This window comes from Mesocricetus auratus, unplaced genomic scaffold (assembly GCF_017639785.1).
Source record: "Mesocricetus auratus isolate SY011 unplaced genomic scaffold, BCM_Maur_2.0 Super-Scaffold_100031, whole genome shotgun sequence".
Taxonomy (NCBI): Eukaryota; Metazoa; Chordata; class Mammalia; order Rodentia; family Cricetidae; genus Mesocricetus; species Mesocricetus auratus.
The window spans coordinates 5427424-5448938 of record NW_024429212.1 but is presented as its reverse complement, the minus strand read 5'-3'; the positions used below and the strand labels follow the sequence as shown (position 1 = coordinate 5448938).

Sequence of the window (21515 nt, the reverse complement as noted above, 5' to 3'; positions counted from 1 at the left end):
TTCTCAGAGCTCCTGGGAGTTATGGACCGCCTCTCAAGGACAGGGTGGGCAGAGGCAGGTGAGCACACTGCACGCAGAAGACCTCACGAGACTAGGAAGCTGGTTACGCTGTGCGTCTGAATCCACAGGGGCAGTCAGTACACACCAATGCTAAGGCCAAGCCATTTCTGGCTCTGGTCCTATTACTCTCTGCAACCCACTCCTATTGCCAAGATGGGATGGTATGCTTTCTCACCATGGAAATAGCTGTTCTCACCAACTGTATGATAAACAAACCCCCAGAAGTCAGGCACATCATTCACCAGAGGTCACAGAGGGCTGGACAAGTCACACTTTCTGTCTGCACACAGAGGTGGACAAGATGACCTGTGCTATGAGTCGGCTCTTCCTGTTGTCTTTATGACAAGTGCTCAGAGGCGGTGACTACAGAAAGTCAGCTGGGCCTTGGCTGCACAGGATCCCCACTGGAGCCTTTTCCATAAAAGCAGAGTAGAAAGCCATGCCTTACTCTAGTGCTGAGTCTCAGGTGCGGGCTGTGTTGTAAACGTATCAGTTGGGTCAGGCACCCCACAATTAGTTTCTCTCTGCATTTTGACCAGGAGTGGCTTTCTGTAATGGTCTCCATTAAGACAGACATTCTTGATCCCTACTGCAGCTGCCTAAGCTTTGCCAATGCAGTCAAGCTGACATGAATGAAGGAAAATCATCCAAGACTCCATTTTCCAGATGCCAGGAAGGTCAAAGCAGAGAGCAAGGAGAATCAAGGTGATAAAAACTAACAGTTACATAAGCAACTTAGGAAACTCTACCAGTACTTCTTTTCTCCTGTCTAAGAGATGCAGGCCCTTGGGCTGTGCCAAGTAGCCTTTATGGCTTGCCTTCTTAGGAGATTTTTACCTACACGTCCACTCAAAGTTCCAAAGGTCCATGATCCGACCCTCTGCACACGAGACAAATAAAAGCTGTAAAAAAATATGCATGAGAGGGAACCAGAGAGGCTTGGCTATTTATAACTTCTGAAGCATGAAGTTTGAAACGATGCAATCCCCAAGACATGCCTCTCAAGACCTTATAATTAAAAAAATAATAATCTGAATTTGCTGAAATTCTCTTAGCTGCTGTTTGGCACCTACATTCTGGATACACTGCTGCAGTGGAACTAGGTACTAAAAATAACCATCGCTTTCTGATGAATTCTCACAGCTTACTTTAAAACGGCCTTGAGTTACGGGACATGGTTCAATCTGAATGACAATGAAAGAATACATGAGATACAGAAAGGGAGAGGGACCTTCTTATGATTTTAAATGCTAATGCCTGATAATTATTAGACACTGTTCTGGTTAATTATCTTTGCTGTTGACTTGACTCTGCTGGGAAGGAGGAGCCTGAGTTGGAGAACTGTCCATCAGATGGCTTGTGGGTGTATCTATGGGGCATTTTCTCAGTTGCTCATTGATGCAGAAAGGCCCAGCCCACCGTGGGCGGTGTCAGCCCCAGGCATGTGAGCCTGGGCTGCATAAGGAAGGCAGCTGAGACAGCCAGGGGAAAGGAGCAAGTGAGTGGCACTCCTCCAGGCTTTCTGCCTCAGCTCCTGGGACCAGATCCCTCTGCTCACTTCCCTCTCTGGCTTCCCTTGACGGGGAACTGTAACCTGTAAGCAAACAAACCCCTTCCTCTCCAACTTGGTTTTATCACAGCAGTAAGAAACCTAACTATGACAGATGCCATCTAAGGAAACACCCACTTTAGCTCTTAATAAAGAAGAAAGACACTTTCATTGTTAAACTACATGCTTACTTCATCAACACTTGATAAGCATGAGGACAAACATGTACTATTTAACTACTTTTAATAATATTAATTCATGCATTCCTTCCTGAAAAAACTATGGTACACTGAGGTAAGGTCCAGTTTTTCTAGGTTAATATTTATATAAACATCTTAATTCTCTGTGTGTGAAGTTTATACCAGACGAATCCCATGACAGAGAAGGACAAATGGGTACCAAGTCCCATTCCTAACCAAGAAGCTATTTACAACCAGGAGCTCCTGGGAGGATGAAAACCAGTTTTCTTCAATGGTCAAAACCTTCAAAAGGTTAAGAGGTCAAAAATACACACAAGGGCTTCAGCAACTGGTGCCGGGAGTGGCACTGGACAAACCAACCAGGACAGAGCACATGCGCAGGGACATTCGGCCAACACAAACCAGACTGTGTCTGTTGCTTTCCATTTGTTTTGGAGTTTCCTTTTCTTTCTTCTTTTTTTAAGAGAAAGAATATGAAGATAGGTAGATGAGGAGAGGATCTGGAAGGGGTTGGGGAGGGGAAAGAAAAACTGAAAACAATAAAAAAGAAGAGAAGGCTGTATGGTGGCTGTTCAAGAAGCACTTATCAAATGCCCAAATAAAAGCGTGTGTGTGGAGCCAGGTGGTGGTGGCGCACGCCTTTAATCCCAGCAGTCAGGAGGCAGAGGCAGGCGGATCTCTGTGAGTTCAAGGCCAGCCTGGTCTACAGAGCGAGTTCCAGGACAGCCTCCAAGACAATACAGAGCAACCCTGTCTCGAAAAACCAAAACAAAAAAACCAAAACAAAAAAACCAAAAAACAAAAAACAAAAAAAGTGTGTGTGTGTGTGTGTGTGTTTTCTGTGGTGCCCATATTTGTTACTGTGAGTGTGTATGCGTGAGTGTGAGGTAGGTACAGAAGCCAGAGGTTGATAATAGATGCCGTTCCTCAATTGCTCTTTATCTGTTTCTGTGCCCTTGAGTCAGGGTCTCTCATGGAACCTAACATTCATTGAAAACGGCCAGACCAAAATGAACCTAACCACGGAGGGGAAAGATCTCTACAAAGAAAACTTCAAACCTCTGAAGACAGAGAAGGAGAAGAACACTAAAAATGGAATGACCTCTCACACTCAGGGATTGGTAGGCTCACTATTGTAAACTGGTACAAAAGTAGTTTACAGAATCAATGCAATTCCAACCAAAATACTGACAGCATTCTTCACAGAAGGAAAAAAAATCCCTAAATTCACATGGGACCAGAAAAGACCCCAATACTGAGTAACAGACTCAGTCCTGAGGAAAATGGTTACCACCAGAGGGATTGCCATTGTAGACTCCAGCTGGGTCCTGAGAACCAGAAGGCGGTATGATGAAGAAAGGACAGACACACAGATAAATATCTGAACAGAAAACCTGGCATTGGGTGACTACGTGCTCTGATGGAGAGGCACTAACGCCTGGAAACTCAGCACACTCATTCAGGACTTCATCCACTCCCTACAATAGACCCATCATGAAATAAAAATGTGGTACTGTTACAAAAACAGATATGTAGAAAGCAGAATAAAAAAGAAGACCCAAATATTAGTATACACCACTACAACCACTTGATGTTCAAGAAAGAGGTCAAAAATACACACAACAGCTTTAGCGACAGGTTCCGGGAGAACTGGATGTCTCCATGCTGGAGAATTTAGGTTCATATCTATCTCCCTACATAAAAACTAGCTCAACTGGGTCAAAGCCCTCCCTCAGAAACCTGCTGGAAGGAAACACAGGCCGTATCCGATAAAATGGAGGTATAGGAAAGGACCTTCCGAGCAGGGTCGCAAGAGGCAGGAATGAAGACCAACAATGGAAAAGTGGGAGCCTCATAAAAGCAAAAGGATTCTGCACAGCTAAGGAAACAATCAATCACCCGGAGAAGGAACAAAACGAGAAAGAATCTTCTGTCAGTATAAAGCTGTCAGAGGATTAACATCCTGAATGCACAAAAGAAACAGAGTCAAGGGAACAAACGATCCAATTAAAAAGGAGCAGGGGATCTAAACAACACTCTCAATAGAAGAAATAAAAACCGCTAAGCAACACCTTCAAAAGCATTCATCACCCTCAGCAATTAGGCAAATGCAAATTGAGATCTCATCTCATCACAGTCAAAATGGATAAGATGAACAAAACAGCTGGTAGTAAACCCTGACCGGGGAATGGGGAAGAGGAAGCCCTCGTTCAGTGCTGGTGGGAACACACTTGTCCAGTCACCTGGGAAGTCGGTAGGGAGAGCCCTCAAAAGACTAAAATAAACCTAACCTTACGACCCACCTATTCCATGTTCAATATGCACAATAGCCAGGGAAAGGACACAACCCAAATGCCCTTCAACAGAAGAATGGATGACGAAAATGTGGTACATATACCCATTCAGCTGTGAAGAAAAAGGAACTCAGGAAATTTGCAGTTAAGTGCATGGACCTAGAAAAGGTTATACTGAGTGAAGTAACCTAGACCCAGAAAGACAAACACTGCATGCTCTCTCTCATCTGTGGTTTCTGGTTCCAAGTCTTCAGATGTGAGCTTATAACCTGGAGTAAGTGCAGAAACCAGGAAAGCAAAGGGCAGACAGGGGTGGGGGGAGGCAACAGAGAGAGGACGGATGGATACAAGTGACATAAAGTGGGAATGGAAAAATGGGAAGGGGGCTCCAAATCGGGATGGGGGAGGGAGGTCACAGAAGAATGAGGAAGGAATAGGGACAGATAACACCAGTGGCAGTGGTTTTAACTGGGCGTTTGTGGCGCACGCCTTTAATCCCAGCACTCGGAAGCAGAGGCTGGTGGATCTCTGTGAGTTTGGGGCCAGCCTGGTCTACAGAGCGAATGATCTCCATGTTAGAATACTTGGTCCCTAGTTAGTGGGAATGTTTGGGAGGGGCTAGGAAGTGTGGCATTGTGGGAGGAGGTGTGTCACAGGGGAGGGGGTAAGGGGGGACATGACGACAGGTTTTGAGGCTTCAGATGGTGTGTGTCATTCTGCCTCCTGTCTGTGGTTTGAGATGTAAGGGGTCAGCGGGCCCTGCCACCACGCCTTTCTTCCACTGCTGTGGACTCTGGGACCGTAAGCCACGACTCTCATCTCTGGAGTATGAGGCTGTGCAGCTGCCATGCTGGAACCCTGCCTATTGCTGCTGCGCTGGAGGTGGAAACGCCCATACCCCAGAACAGCGGAGGTGATGTCCGCACCCTAGGACACACTGCAGCTGCTCAGGCACCTCTTCTCAACCCCAGAGACAACTTCAAGATTCTCCCACCGTACCCATTTTTCTGGGAGGATGTGACTACCACCTTTAGCTGCTCATCAATTGCGGGCTTAAAGTATACTTCAGCTATTCAATTGCCAAGCTGCACTTCCCCCTCTTCCTGGGAGCAAACAGAACCAACTAATTTATCAGAAATAACATCTAGTCCTCAAGGCCCTTCCGGATTTTGTGCTGTTCCTGACTCTCATACTCCATCTTTTTAGTGTGGAGGTCTGACACTAATTACTGTAGGAAAAACCAAGTGTCCTAGACGTACGCCTGTGTCCACCCTTCTCACAAAGTGCTATCTTTTTGCCAGGTGCTCAGAAATTATTTCTCTAGAGAGAAATTTTTAATAATTGCTTCCTAAGTTTAACATTTTGGTGCTATTTACTCTGAAGAGCTCCTCATTAATTTAGACATGTGGTTTATGGCTCTTCAGTACACAGTCTTTTATGTTTACATATGACACGTACCCCATGTCAAGACCCATTTATCATCTTCTTTGGTGTTGAATATTACATTGTCAAGCAAAACTCATATTACACACATAAGCATTATTTTTTAAATAATAGTTTACAAATTCTTTTAAATTTATTTTTTTTAAAATATGGTTTTGGACTGAGTCATATGTACCATGACCTCTTCTTGACAAAGGAAGATAATTTACAGGCTTGGAGACATGCCAAGCTTGACACTTCTGAACAGTTTTCACTCCAAACGAGGCATCACTCACAACTATTTGCTTACTACCTAAACCCAAACCATTCCTCTCACTTACTCACCAATTTCTTACCTGCGCAGCTGGAGCTTAAAACTTAAGTCCTTCATACAACCTGTCTGGACTCCCCAACGCTGACCTCTTGTTGCTTGTCTGTATTAGTGATAAAGTGTGTTGTTTTTCCTGAGTACTGACTACGAGCTCTCTACTAGGAAGGATCTGGTCATAGGTGTTTCCAACATCTGCATGGGAGGGTCTCAGTTTTAATTTTAGATGAGGCAGAAAAAAAAAAAAAGAGCACATGGGAGAATCCCTGAAAGTCAAATACAGGATAGACTTGTTTATCCTCATAAACACCAGCCAATGACTTCTGGAGCCCAAATTAGTAAGCTGGGTGTCAGTGTTACTCCTTGGTGTCTGTCACCAAAAAGAGTCTCTAACTCAGGCTTTCTCCCTTTCCCAATCAGGAAGATTAGGGTGAGTTTAAATCGGAACCCTGGTTCTTCTTGATTTTAACTAAGGTTCCCTGAGCTGTCAGTTAATCCATATCAACACAGCCAGTGGCTTGTACAACCCAAGAGGACAGGTGAGTCCCAAGATTCCTTGGCTGAACAGTTCATTGGGTACAGGCATGACAACCACACAACCAGGCAGGACATTTGTGTAGAAAGTTCTGAAACAGAAATCTTGCAAAAAAAAAAAAAAATACTTTCATGACTCAAGCCCTGTGACTTCTGAATTGGAAACCAAGGAGTTAAGTCCCAGGCGCCATGGTCAAAGGAGGGCAAGAGAGACACCTGGTGGAGGTGGACTGTAAGGCCCCTTGCACAGTCGTCTGGGCAAACTCAAGGCCAGCGGCTGGTTCACAGCCACAGGGTTTTAAAGAACAGCAGTGTTCCTGGCTCAGCTGAAAGTAAGACAGGCGGGGCCCATGGAGACAGTGGAGCCATCATACTCCAAGTTCATACACCATCATTTTGATCCCCTCTTTTACAGGTCTTCGGAATCTTAAGCTACGCTCACACTGTGGCCCTGCTTCCGCACTGTGTCTATGTTGATAAGGACCAAATATATACACTTTCCCTCCATATTTCATGGAAAATGTTTAGTAATAATGCATAGTGCAGGCAAGATGGCCCGATGCATAAAGATGCTCGCCGTTAAGCTAGACTGCCCGAGTTTGAGCCTCAGAAGCCAGAGGCGGGGAGAACCAACTCTACAGAGTTGTCCTCTCACCTCTGTACACCACGGTAGGTGGTGACAGGAGGGCTGGAAATGGTGAGCATCTTTTAAAACCTCAAAGTGACACACCTCCTCTAATAAGGCCATACCTTCTAATCCTTCTCAAATAGTTCTACTAACTAGAGACCAAGTATTAAAACATATGAGCCTATGGGAGCCATCCATTCAAACCACCACATGATTTCATTGGGGATGTCTCCATCTGTAGCCTCATGCATGGCCATCTCACCTCATTTGAGGGAGAAGCCAGGCATGAATAGAGTTACATGTTTTGTCTTGTGTCCACACACAATACAAATGAACCATTCTCATACCCTGGGCATGTACAGTGTCTAGGAATGTGACCCCTGTCCAATCCAGGGCTTTGCTGGGCCTGGCTGGGCCTGGGCAAACTGACCTTTCTACCGACCTGTTGAATGGTCACACAATACCCAGAGGCCTGGCTCAGACTCTCCTCAGCAAAGACAAGAAGTGGAGCAGAGGCCAGAGAACCAGTAATACGATTTGAAACCTGTCAGTCTTGAAACGAAGGCTGATTCTGTCTAAACATATCTAAAAGATGGATGGCTGCCTCTCAAAGAATACACACAGGGAATGTGCATTGTTCCTGCTTCCAGCTAGGCAGCCAACAACCTACCTTACCTGGCAATTGCTTCTGGAATAAGAACCACAGGAACCAACTGTTAGAGCATACGGAAAAGACTCCTTCCAAAGACTTGTCTGTCAGTCACAAAGACCGAGGTTTTCACATCTACAGTGTCAACACAGGCTTTCTATGTAATGTTGATGTGTTAGGGCTTGGTCTGGTTCTGCCACCAGGCGGGGCTGTGTCCTCATTAGACCACTCAGAAGCCACAGCCATGGTGGTGGGTCAGGAGCCTTGCTCTAGAACCACAAGAGCTTCCCACCCTCACAAACACTTGTCAGTTTACTCTGTTTCAAGTGACACATCCTTGCTAATGAGAGGAGAACATCTGAAAGCAGAAAAGGGATATGAGAGAGCTAATGGAAATACTTTATCTGGGGAAATGGAGATTGAATTGGAGAATGTGGTGGTTGACAGGTGTGTTTGCAACCAGGTGAATCCACTCCAGACATCACCCAGTGGTATTTTCAGTAACGCACATGCAAGACAGCAGGCTCCTTGGATGCCTGGGGCTCACTGTAGAGCTGGGACTGAGATTGAGAGCATAGTGACAATACTGTTTCTACGGAGACGGGGCAAGGCATCAGGCTTGTTGCTATCTGCTGCGAAGCTGCATCCTTGGCTCAGCTATTTGAGTGGTTAGCAAATGCAGGGCATGAGAATCAGAAACTGAGCCATCAGTATTCAACAGTGAAAGGTGGATTTCTCAAAAACACTAATGCGACACAAGGTCAACATGTTCTTACTGGGACGAGTAGTTAGGCAACATGGATCAACACGGATCAATGCCAGAGAACACAAGAAATCTACAAAAGAGACATGAAGAGATATTTCAATTTTGAACAAAATACATTTTACCAGTGTTGTTCTGTCTTCAAGAAAACTGTGATTTGGCCCACAGTGACAGTTTAATTGGCACGCTGCATTCTGTCTTATAAGAACTTCAAGATTGGCTTTGGACTTGAACATGCTCACCTAGCTCCTTGAATACTCCAGTACATGCCTATTCTGACTGATGAGTAGACATCTATATGGAAGTTACCGTGTCATGCTGATGCTATACTGAGTGTGAGCAGCTCAAGGCTGACATTTGGTGTGTGGGGGGGGAGGAGTGGCAAACACCACATGACTGACACCCCAAAACGGGAGGGAAAGGAACAGGTTTTCAAACACTGTGAGGGATCTCAGAGGAAGGAGCCAAAGGCTAGCGTCAGGTCAGGAGATCAACCCCCACAACAGATACAATGTCACCACATGAAATATGAATGTCTTACCCGTCAGGTCAGGAGACCAACCCCCACAACAGATACAACGTCACCACATGAAATATGAATGTCTTACCTGTCAGGGTTGGTCTCATAATCCTTGGGATATGTTAGATGTTCTGGCTCCAGATAATTTACAAGGCTTTCAATACTCCCTACCCTAACTGTTGAAAGTCTTCTGGCTGTCACTGTGTCAGACACCCTATCGTTTTGAATACCTTTAAATGCTCATTTTATGGAATTTATGATGAAAGTATACTTAAAAGTTGATAGAAAAAAATCCAAACATTGGGGTATAAGTTATAAGCTGAGATACCAACTTCCTGGCTGAATCAGATCCATGAGTTGTTTCAAGACATCCTGAGAAACTGGAGTGGTGTTTTTAATTCATGTTGACTCATGATAGACAAACAGGCCCTCTAGCAAGCAGCAGCGGTCTCGTCCCTGGAAGATCCTCTGCAGGCGGGGCTGGGTGTCAGGGCAGAGGGGGCATTGGGTTAGAGAAATGGAGGCCCCATGTGAGAACTGGGAGGGGGCTGGGCATGGTAGTAGACCCCTATAATCCCAGCTCCTAGATAGTCTGAGGAGACAGGTTGTGAGCTTGACGCTAGCTTGGATGAAAAAGCAAGACTCTCCCCTCAAAAAACAAGTGAACAACATCAACAGCAAATTAGCTGGGGACTCAGAGGGTCCTGGCCTGCTCTAAACACCCATGTTCCTGGCCTACTTGCTCCAGGGTAGGTGTGATTTTTCACCCACATTTTTGTCTATAAAGAAGGTGACTATATTTACCTCACAGAAGACAGGAAGCAGAGAAGAAAATGAGTAGCAGAAACACTTTGACTAACAATTAACTAAAAATGTAACTTGTAAGAGCTATTTAAAGCTACAGTAACACCGTCGACTGTGTCTAATTGCCATTGTAGTTTCAGTGGAACGAATCCTAATGCAGATTTCAGAACTCACTGAACTTTGTTTTCACCAGGCTACAAGAGTTTCCAGCATCCTGCCTGTAGAAGATAGCAATAGCTGTAGGCCACAGGAAGAGGGTAACTATTTAAGGACCCAGGGACACTAATCATACAGAAAAACCTTTGTAAAAAGACGTATTTGTCAACCTGGCACCAACGTGTTTCTGAAGTGAGGCTTTCTTAATTAACACAGTTCCTTGCATTAGGCCACCCTCAGGAATATCAGCATTGGAGCCAATTGAATACACCGAGACCAAACAACTTCGTACAACGGCAGTGTGTGAGTGCACTGATTATGTAACAACAGCATGTGAGAACCAAATGTGTATAAAAACACATGAGAGATAACTGTACTCAACATCACAAAAAATGACAGCAAACTTTATACAGAGACATGTGAGAGCTGAATGTATGCAGGGGTTAGTGAGAGCTAACTCCATACAATGATACGTGAATGCGAACTGGATGTACGTGATGCCAACAGCAGGTGAATGAGAGCCAGCTCGATGCGATGGTGTCTGAGTGAGAGTCACCCGGGTAGCAAAGAAGCTCAGGAGAGCCACGGTAAGCAGCAGCACCTGAATCAACCACACAGAATGAAATAGCTGCACATGAAGGCATGCCAGTGAATGAACTGTATACAGGGATGCATAAATTAGAGCAGGCTGCATGCAGCAGCTTATGAATGAACCCAACACACTTTCTCATGAAACACATTAAGTTCACAATGACATATATTCAACAAAACAATTCATCTCCATAAGCACACAGTTAAATTTCCTAAGTAAATTATTTATCCGATAATTAATCTTTCAAAGATTTTTCAACAGGGCTTGAAACAATGACTATATGACTCTGAGTTATTCCAATTCTAGTTTTACAGTTTCTGATTTTTTAAATTAGGAAACCAGAAAGATCAATGTGTTAGAAAAAACACAATTTCTTGGTAGTCAAACTAACTAAGATTTAGAGTACAGACTTTCTATATACTTGCTAGGAATCATCTCGGGGTGGGTGGTGAGTGGGGGATCTTTATTCAAAACTATAAGTTCCTGTTTTAAAAGTTTTCAAACTGAATATTCAAAAGGAAAACCAATCATTTTCAGCATTAAAATAAAAACATTTGGAAATACTAGTACTTCTATATTAAATGAACTGTGTAAGTATTAGAATACTCTCTTTCAATAAGACATTCAACAATAAATGCAATTTTAATAGGCTAATATTTTCCTTAAAGAGACACAGAACATGTTAATTCCTTGATTTTATAATTTTTAGAAAATTTGGAAAGCGTAGAAAATCACGCAGAGGAGTGCCTGCAGATCGCCTGGGAACTGCACAGAGCTCCCAATCCCGGCGGGAGCCAAGCACCCCAGACTCCAGATCTTCTCTCCCACCATCGAGACCAGGAAACGAGAGGAGCCTGGGAGCCCAGGGAAGTAGCTATCCCCCTGGCAGCATCAGGTAAACAGGCCGGCTTCCCGGCCTGTGTTCCAGTGCCTGCAGATCGCCTGGGAACTGCACAGAGCTCCCAATCCCGGCGGGAGCCAAGCAGCCCAGACTCCAGATCTTCTCTCCCACCAACGAGACCAGGAAACCAGAGGAGCCAGTGAGACCAGGGGAGTAGCTGTTCCGGATCAGGTACAACAGGACCCAGCATAGGATCCAGGGGACCAAGTAGGAGGCTAAGTGCCCCAGATTCCTGTTCTTCTTCTCCACCCACGGTCCAGCATTTGGACAAGGAATAGAAGAACCACCAGATTATTGGACTTGCTAGCACCCACCAAAAGGGAACTCTGGTCCCCAGACCAGTAAGGGGCTCTTTCTGCACCCACTAGAAGAAGAGATGGGAAAGAGACAATACAAAAACACAGTCAGCAACAGAAAAACAAATATGACACCGCCAGATTCTAGAGACTCCACACCAGCAAGACCCCAACACTCCAATGCGAACGAAGCAGAAGAGAACGACCTTAAAAGCACTTTCATGAAAATGATAGAGGCCCTAAAAGAGGATATTGGAAAATCCCTCAAAGAAATGGAAGAAAAAACAAAGCAAAAAATGCAAGAAATGGAAGAAAAAACAAACCAAAAAATGCAAGAATTGGATGAAAAAACAAACCAAAAAAGGCAGGAAATGGAAGAAGAAATGAAGCAAAAAATGCAAGAAATGGAAGAAAAAAAACAAAGCAAAAAATGCAAGAATTGGAAGAAGAAATATACCAAAAAAGGAAGGAAATGGAAGAAGAAACAAAGCAAAAAATGCAAGAAATGGTAGAAAAAACAAAGCAAAAAAAAAAAAGGAAAAAAATGGAAGAAGAAACAAACCAAAAAAGGCAGGAAATGGAAGAAGAAACAAAGCACAAAATGCGACACATGGAACAAAAAGCAAACCAAAAAATGCAAGAAATGGAAGAAAGAACAAACCAAAAAATTTATAAAAGGCAACAAACGGACGAACAAACAAACAGAAAATTGCAAGAAGCAATGCAAACACTGCAAGGGTTGAAAACTGAAATAGAGACATTAAAAAAAAACAATCTGAAGAAAGGCAGAAAATAGAAAAGCTGGACAAACAGTCAGGCACTACCAATACAAGCATTACCAACAGAATAGAAGAGATGGAAGAAAGAATCTCAAGTGTTGAAGATACACTAGGAGAAATGGATTTATCAACCAAAGAAAACCTTAAATCCAACAAATCCTTAACACAAAACATCCAGGAAATATGGGACACCATGAAAAGACCAAACCTAAGAATAATAGGTATAGAAGAAGGAGAAGAAATCCACCTCAAAGGGGCAGAAGGCATATTCAACAAAATCATAGAAGAAAACTTTCCCAACCTTAAGAAAGACATGCCAATGAAGGTACAAGAAGCCTACAGAACACCAAATAGAGTGGACCACAAAAAAATCCCTCGCCACATAATAATCAAGACCCCAAACATACAGAATAAAGAAAGAATATTAAGAGCAGCTAAGGAAAAAGGTCAAGTAACATATAAAGGCAGACCTATCAGAATTACACCTGATTTCTCCATGGAAACTCTGAAAGCCAGAAGGTCCTGGATAGATATTCTACCTACACTAAGAGACCATGGATGCAAGCCCAGACTACTATACCCGGCAAAGCTCTCAATCACTATAGACGGAGAAAACAAGATATTCCATGACAAAACTAGATTCAAGCAATATGTGTCCACTAACCCAGCCCTACAGAAAATTTTGGAAGGAAAACTCCAACCCAAGGAAGCTAACTACAACCAGAAAAACATAACCATTAGAGAATCCCTCTCTACCAACAGCCAAAAGAACAAAGGGGTGAAATTCCACATATAATTCCACCAACAACAACCATCGCAAATCGAAGAAGGATGAGCAATCAATGGTCATTAATATCCCTCAATATTAAAGGCCTTAACTCACCCATAAAAAGACACAGACTAGCAGAATGGATTCGAAGACAGAACCCTTCCTTCTGCTGCATACAAGAAACACACCTCACCCTCAAAGACAGACATTACCTGAGAGTTAAAGGTTGGGAAAAAATTTTTCAATCAAATGGACCCAAGAAACAAGCAGGGGTAGCAATCCTAATATCTAACAAACTAGACTTTAAAATAAAATCAATCAAAAGAGATGAAGGAGGTCATTACATACTCATCACAGGTGAAACCCACCAAGATGAAGTGTCTATCCTGAACATTTATGCCCCCAATACAAAGGCATCCACATTCGTTAAAGAAACATTATTAGAACTTAAATCTCATCTAAAGCCCCACACAGTTATAGTGGGAGATTTCAACACACCACTCTCACCACTAGACAGGAATACCAGACAGAAACTCAACAAAGAAGCAAAGGGTCTAATAGAAGTAATGACCCAACTGGGATTAACAGATATCTATAGAACATTTCATCCACATAAAAAAGAATATACCTTCTTCTCACCACCACATGGAACCTTCTCAAAAATCGACCACATACTTGGCAACATATCAAACCTCAGCAGCTACAAAAAAATTGGAATAACTCCATGCATCTTATCAGACCACCATGCCTTAAAATTAGAATTCAACAACAACACAAATTGCAGAAAACCTACAAACTCATGGAAATTGAATAATGCTCAACTGCACCATCCCTGGGTCAAAGAGGAAATAAAAAAAGAAATTAAAGACTTCCTCGAATTCAATGAAAATGAAGACACAACATACCCAAACCTATGGGACACTTTGAAAGCAGTGCTACGGGGGAAGTTCATAGCACTAAGTGCTCACATGAAGAAACAGGAGAACAGTTATACCAGAGAATTAACATCACAGCTAAAAGCTCTAGAACACAAAGAAGCAAACTCCCCAGGAGGAGTAGACGCCAGGAAATAATCAAATTGAGGGCTGAAATCAATAAAGTAGAAACCAGGAAAACAATACAAAGAATCAATGCAATGAAGAGTTGGTTCTTTGAGAAAATCAACAAGATAGACAAACCTTTGTCCAAACTTACCAAACAGCAGAGAGTGAACACGCAAATTAACAAAATCAGAAATGAAAAGGGGGACATAACAACAGACTCTGAGGAAATCCAGAGAATCATTAGGTCATACTTTGAAAACCTGTACTCCACAAAATTCGAAAATTTAAAGGAAATGGATGACTTCCTGGACAGCTATCATTTGCCAAAACTAAATCAAGAACAGATAAGCAATTTAAATAGACCTATAACCCCTATGGAAATAGAAGCTGTCATCAAAAGTCTCCCAACCAAAAAAAGTCCAGGTCCAGATGGCAGAATTCTACCAGAAATTCAAAGAACAGCTTATATCAATTCTTCTCAAAGTATTCCACACAATAGAAGCAGAAGGGTCTTTGCCAAACTCTTTCTATGAGGCTTCAATAACCTTGATCCCCAAGCCACACAAAGATACAACTAAGAAAGAGAACTTCAGACCAATATCCCTCATGAACATTGATGCAAAAATACTCAATAAAATACTGGCAAATCGCATCCAAGAACACATCAAAACAATCATTCACCACGATCAAGTAGGTTTCATCCCAGGGATGCAGGGATGGTTCAACATATGAAAATCCATCAAGGTGATCCACCATATAAACAAGCTGAAAAACAAAAATCACATGATCATCTCACTAGATGCTGAAAAAGCCTTTGACAAAATCCAACACCCCTTCATGATAAAGGTCTTGGAGAGACCTGGGATAACAGGGACATACTTAAACATAATAAAAGCTATATACAGTAAACCAACAGCCAACATCAAACTAAATGGACAGAAACTCAACGCGATTCCTCTAAAATCAGGAACAAAACAAGGCTGTCCACTCTCTCCATACCTTTTCAACATGGTACTTGAAGTTCTAGCTATTGCCATACGACAACAAAGGGGGATCAAGGGGATACAAATTGGGAAGGAAGAGGTCAAACTTTCACTGTTTGCAGACGATATGATAGTTTACATCAATGACCCAAAGAACTCTACCAGGGAACTCTTACAGCTGATTAACACCTTCAGCAAAGTGGCAGGCTACAAGATCAACTCAAGAAAATCAGTAGTCCTACTATATACAGATGATAAAAGGGCTGAAAGAGAAATCAGAGAAACATCACCCTTTACAATTGCCACAAACAACATAAAATACCTTGGGGTAACGCTAACCAAACAAGTGAAAGACCTGTATCGTAAGAACTTTGAATCTTTAAAGAAAGAAATTAAAGAAGCCCTCAGAAAATGGAAAGATCTCCCATGCTCTTGGATAGGTAGGATCAATGTAGTAAAAATGGCAATCCTGCCAAAAGCAATCTACAGATTCAATGCAATCCCTATTAAAATCCCAGCACAATTCTTCACAGACCTTGAAAGAACAATAATCAATTTTGTATGGAAAAACAAAAGACCCAGGATAGCCAAAACAACCCTGTTCAACAAGGCAACGTCTGGAGGCATCACCATCCCTGACCTCAAGCTCTATTACAGAGCTATAGTCCTGCAAACAGCTTGGTATTGGCACAAAAATAGACAGGTAGACCAATGGAATCGAATTGAAAATCTGGGTATTAACCCACACACGTACGAACATCTGATCTTTGACAAAGAAGCTAAAAATATACAATGGAATAAAGAAAGCATCTTCAACAAATGGTGCTGGCATAATTGGAGACTGGCATGTAGAAGAATGCGGATCGATCCATGTTTATCGCCATGCACAAAACTTAAGTCCAAATGGATCAAAGACCTCAACATAAATCCAGCCACACTGAACCTCTTAGAAGAGAAAGTAGGTGGTACCCTTGAACAAATTGGTACAGGAGACAGCTTCCTGAACATAACACCAGTAGCACACACAGTGAGATCAACAATTAATAAATGGGACCTACTGAAACTGAGAAGCTTCTGTAAGGCAAAGGACACAGTCAGCAAGACAAAAAGGCAGCCCACAGAATGGGAAAAATATTCATTAATCCCACATCTGACAGAGGGTTGATCTCCAAAATTTACAAAGAACTCAAGAAGCAAGTCTCCAAAACAGCAAAGGACCCAATTAAAAAGTGGGCTGCAGAACTAAATAGAGAGTTTTCAATAGAGGAGTCTAAAATGGCTGAGAGGCACTTGAGAAAGTGCTCAACATCCTTAGCCATCCGGGAAATGCAAATCAAAACAACTCTGAGATACCATCTCACTCCTGTCAGAATGGCTAAAATCAAAAACACCAATGACAATTTATGCTGGAGAGGATGTGGTGAAAGGGGAACACTCCTCCATTGCTGGTGGGAGTGCCAACTGGTTCAACCACTTTGGAAATCAGTATGGAGATTCCTCAGAAAAATGGGAATAAACCTACCACAAGACCCAGCAACTCCACTCTTAGGCATATATCCAAAAGATGCCCATTCATACAACAAAGATGTCTGTTCCACTATGTTCATAGCAGCTTTATTTGTAATAGCCAGAACTTGGAAGCAACCTAGATGTCCCTCACCCGAAGAGTGGATAGAGAAAATGTGGTACATCTACACTATGGAGTACTATTCAGCAGAAAAAATAATGGAATCATGAGATTCGCAGGCAAATGGATGACACTAGAAGAAACCATCCTGAGTGAGGTAACCCAGTCACAAAAAGAGAACCATGGCATGTACTCTCTCATATATGGATTTTAGACATAGATCTGGGGAGTGCCAGCCTACAATCCTATGGCCAGAGAGTCTGGGAAACAGAAACGTCATTTAGTGGCTGGTTAAGTACTGAGCTGAACTCAAGAAAGCCAGTAACAGAGAGGGAGGACTGATGATCAAAGGGATTAAGACTGGGCTGGTTTAACCCCCAGAAACAGCTGACCAGACAAAGGTTAACTCTTGAATCCCAGGCATCAGCCTGGGAATCCAGCATGGGACTGATCAATACCCCCCTGAATTTGGGTGTCAGTGAGGAGGCCTAGGGAACCTATTGAGCCTTGGGCAGCAGATCAGTACCCATCCCAAGTATACACACGGACTTTGGACTCCCATAGAACAATGTGAGGTGCACTCTCACCCTGAACTCTTGGGGAAGGGTCTAGGCCCTGCCCTATATGAAATGACAGACTATGGACACCCCCATGGAGGGCCTCACCCTCCCTGGAATGAGGGGATAACGGGGGGGGGGGTTGGGGGAAGGGCACAGAGGAGGGGAGGGAATGGGAGAGGGACCTGGAACTGACTTGTGAAGCAACCTCGTTTCTTATCTAAATTTAAACTGGAAAAAAAAGTAAGTTATTTGAAAAAAAAAAGATTCTCATAAAAAAAAAAGAAAATCACGCAGAGTTGTATTAAACCAAGCATCAGCATTGTAATGCACTTGGTTCCAGATTGCTCAGGCAGTACCCAGTATGTTCATAAGCTTTCCAGACTTTAACTCCGCATCCCAAGTTCTCTTCTGTTATTACAAGTTTCTAATTTTTTTAAATGGCTGCAAAATATCTATCAGCTTTCTATATGGTTGATTATGCAATAATATGCTTACCCATGTCCATCAAATTATAAGTTTAGAAGCTAACTTACGAGACTGAAAAATGATGTAATACAAGAAAATAATGCTAGAAACAATACTCAATTTTCCCTGCCCAGACTTTTTACCTTCTGTGTCGCCACCACTGGAAGCATTTTCAGAATTCACACAGCTGGTAGATTCTGGAAAACTAGGAACATACCCTGGAGGAGGCAAACTCACAGTGTAGAGTCGACGCTCAGGCTGGGTCTTAATGTCACCATCTGCAGAGAAAAGGGGTACGGCATGCACTAGTAAATACTACATAATAGAAGCAGACAGTTATTGGCCCTGATTACATTAGCGCTGTTTCTCCAATAAAATTCAGCAAAGACAAGAAAATCAAGTAATTCAATAACACCAAATCACTGTCATAAACACTGAATTTAAAAAGCCAAGTATTTTTTTTCAGTAAAGCAAGTCAGCTATATGACCAGTCATGACAAGTGAAATATCTACAATTACTTAAATTCACATTAAGTTAGTCAAAATGTAAACTCGTGAGTTTTTGTAAGATGATATGAAATATAAATCAGGAATGTGAGACAGAAAATGTAAACAGTGCAAACAACATACTCCTTATTATCATATCATGAATTTTCCAACATTTCTGTACCAAGCTCCCCCTGTTTTCTCTGTAACATGTACACAGAATGTGGTTATATTTTCCTCAGATTTAGAACACACACCCACAAATCTACAGACACACACATGCATGCACAGACATAACCATGTATAGAAACAGACATGGACATCCCTTTCAGATCAACATGTGCACACACAGCTTGTATTTCTACTTCACAAGTACATGCAGATATGCAGACATGCAGAATTCAGGACAGTGATTACAAGATCAATTATACATGTAATATCCTTTTGACATTACACAATACACAATTCATATGGAGTATATTTATTACATGAGCATTTAAAATTGAGTATAATATCATAAAATAACAGCACATTATATAGGATTTTAACCAACAAACGCTTTCAATATAGTACAAAATAGTCTATGCTATGGACAAATTATAATTTATCTTTTAATCAGTGTCCTGAATTCTGTGTGTGTGGGGTGGCTGGTTTTGAATGGCCACTGTTATGAACAGTGGCTACGGCCATCTGCATCAGTCACTTTCTTCACTCCTGTAAATGAGTACCTGACAAGTATCTTAAGCAAAGAAGTGTTTATTTTGGCTCACAGCTAAAAGCGTTAGTCCATAATGGCTGGAAACATGGAGGAGTAGCTTCATGTCTGTAGAAGGACAGTAAGGCTACCCACACACATCTCCAAGAGCAAGAAGCAGAAACAGGACAGAGAGAAACAAGGCTACAGACTTCAAGGTCTATCACCCAGAAATCTACTGCCTCCAGCCAGCCCAGCCTCTCAAAGCTTCTACAGGGTCCCTACAGTGCCATTAGGTGACGGCCAGGAAAACACATGAACCTGTATTAGACAACCGAATGATAATTCCACCCTGCTCCTTATTCCTTTGTGTGCTCGGCCATTTCATTTCTTCTGATAAATTCTTGGAAATGGAATTGCTGATTTGAAAAGTCTGAACCTTTCGCTGTGTTTTTATATTTACAAACCAGATAAGGGATTTTCTCTCCCACACACTCTAATATTTCCTATCAATCCTCTTAAGTTTTGTATTTCCATTGATAACACGTTAAAGTGATTCTCATATACATGGCAAACACAAACGGATTTCCCCGCTGGTCTTTCACAGAATAACTAACATTTTACTTTAAACCAATAACTAGCAATTTATTTTAAACTAATGATCGAGACGGAATAAAATAACACAGTGAAGACGTGCTTTTTAAGACATTTAAATGCAAAAACCATGAAACCTTTTCAAATTCCTCTGCCATCAATATATTTCACTCTCTGAAGACTAAGTATTCAGAACGTTGCCAGAATTCTGGTTGTTCTGTTAATTTGATTCACTCGGTTGATTAATTACTACACCATTCCCTGCTAGAATCAAGGGCAGATGGAGATATGCTTCTATGTATACTAATCCTATCGTGCAACATCAACACTTGATCATTTTTCACAGGGTACTTTTGGAAGCCTTTAACCACTAAATCTTTCTTAATAAGAAAGTTAAACAGAACTTAGAAATGTCACTGTTCACTTAAATTATTGAAATGGATAAAGGAAGCATCATGGAAGTTGAAGGATGGAATGAGTCAAACAATGAAAATAATGCCATGTCTAAGAGCAGATTTGGACATGCCAGGAGACAGTCTTCCTCTGGTTGGAAGGCTCCTGTCTTATACACCTCTCTAGTGCTGGGATTAAAGGTGTGCACTACCACTGCCTGGCCTCTATGGCTGAGGCTAGCTTTGCATTCTGATCTTCAGGCAAGCTTTATTAGATCATGAAAAATATATGCTGTGGTGAATATGCAAACAGAAGGACACACTACCCCCGTCTTATTCTCTGTAGTGGATCTGATGGTAAACTCATTGTCTCTTACCTTTCCACCTGATAACACATATTCACTTTCATTCTAGTGTGGTGCACTAGAATGACTTTTGAAGAGAGCACAACCTCCCAGGAAACAAATGTGCCACAAATCATTTAATCAACTATCCACCCTCGTTCCTACCCCAGGGATGGTGAGAAAACTTAGCAGGTAAAAGTGCTTTTGCCAAACCTGACAACTTGCGTTCAATCACAGAACACACAGTGGGCAGAGCTGACAGCTCTTTCTCTCTCTCCCCCCCCCCGCAAAAATACATGAATAAATGTCAAAAGGTTTGAACTGGCCTCCAGTGTGAAAATTCAGACTTCTAATCTCTCTTTGCTCTGAACAATGCCATAGTTAATAACTTGGAGCAGTTCACAGGGAGACGGGCTAGATTAGAACTTCTGGACCCAGGTGGGTGTATTTGGAGCTGACTACAACCTCTTTCTGCCTTTAGTCATGACAGCCAGGCTTGCACGCCTGACAAAGGACATGCATTGATGACTCCAGGACAATAGGATAGATGAAAAAGGGCTCACAATTCACTTTTATGTTTCTGTCATTAGTAGAAGAGGATGCCCTGTCTTTCTTTGGTGCTGAGAGCGTTGCATGTTTGCTTTGTGAAATGCCAATGTCCCTGTTTTGTCTACTTGCCCCTGATGTATTTATCCTTTTCTTTTCTTTTTTTTTTTTTAAAACTAACACATGAGCTTTTTATATATTAAATAAATGAATTCTCTGTCCATGTTATCAGTTGCCATTGTTTTCTTAGTTCATTGTTTGTTTTCTGACTTCACATGTAGCAATTCTGGCAATGTGTACTTTTGAGTCTTATAAAGTACAACCAACATTTTTTTATGATCCTGGGCCATATGTATAATTTTATAGAAAAAGAATTTTCCTATGTTGTCTATATTTTCACGTTCAGTTTTAAATTCTGCATGCTTCTGGAATTTAGTGAGTTCATCTTTTCCTTAGCTATGCAGGTGGTCTCAATAAAATATAAAAAATCACAACCCACTAACTCATCAGGCCCACTGTGCTCTGTGGTTTAGAGGA

General features: G+C 42.1%; 1 protein-coding gene across 2 annotated transcripts in view; it reads right to left on the bottom strand.

The window, feature by feature from the left end:
- Positions 1–21515, bottom strand: part of Erich1 (glutamate rich 1) — a 64250-nt gene that overhangs the window by 15911 nt on the left and 26824 nt on the right. For both annotated transcript variants that reach the window (XM_040733476.1, XM_013122436.3), the window contains exon 3: positions 18066–18200. In XM_040733476.1, coding sequence (XP_040589410.1) covers positions 18066–18200 — 135 coding nt within the window. The remainder of the gene's footprint in view (positions 1–18065; positions 18201–21515) is intronic.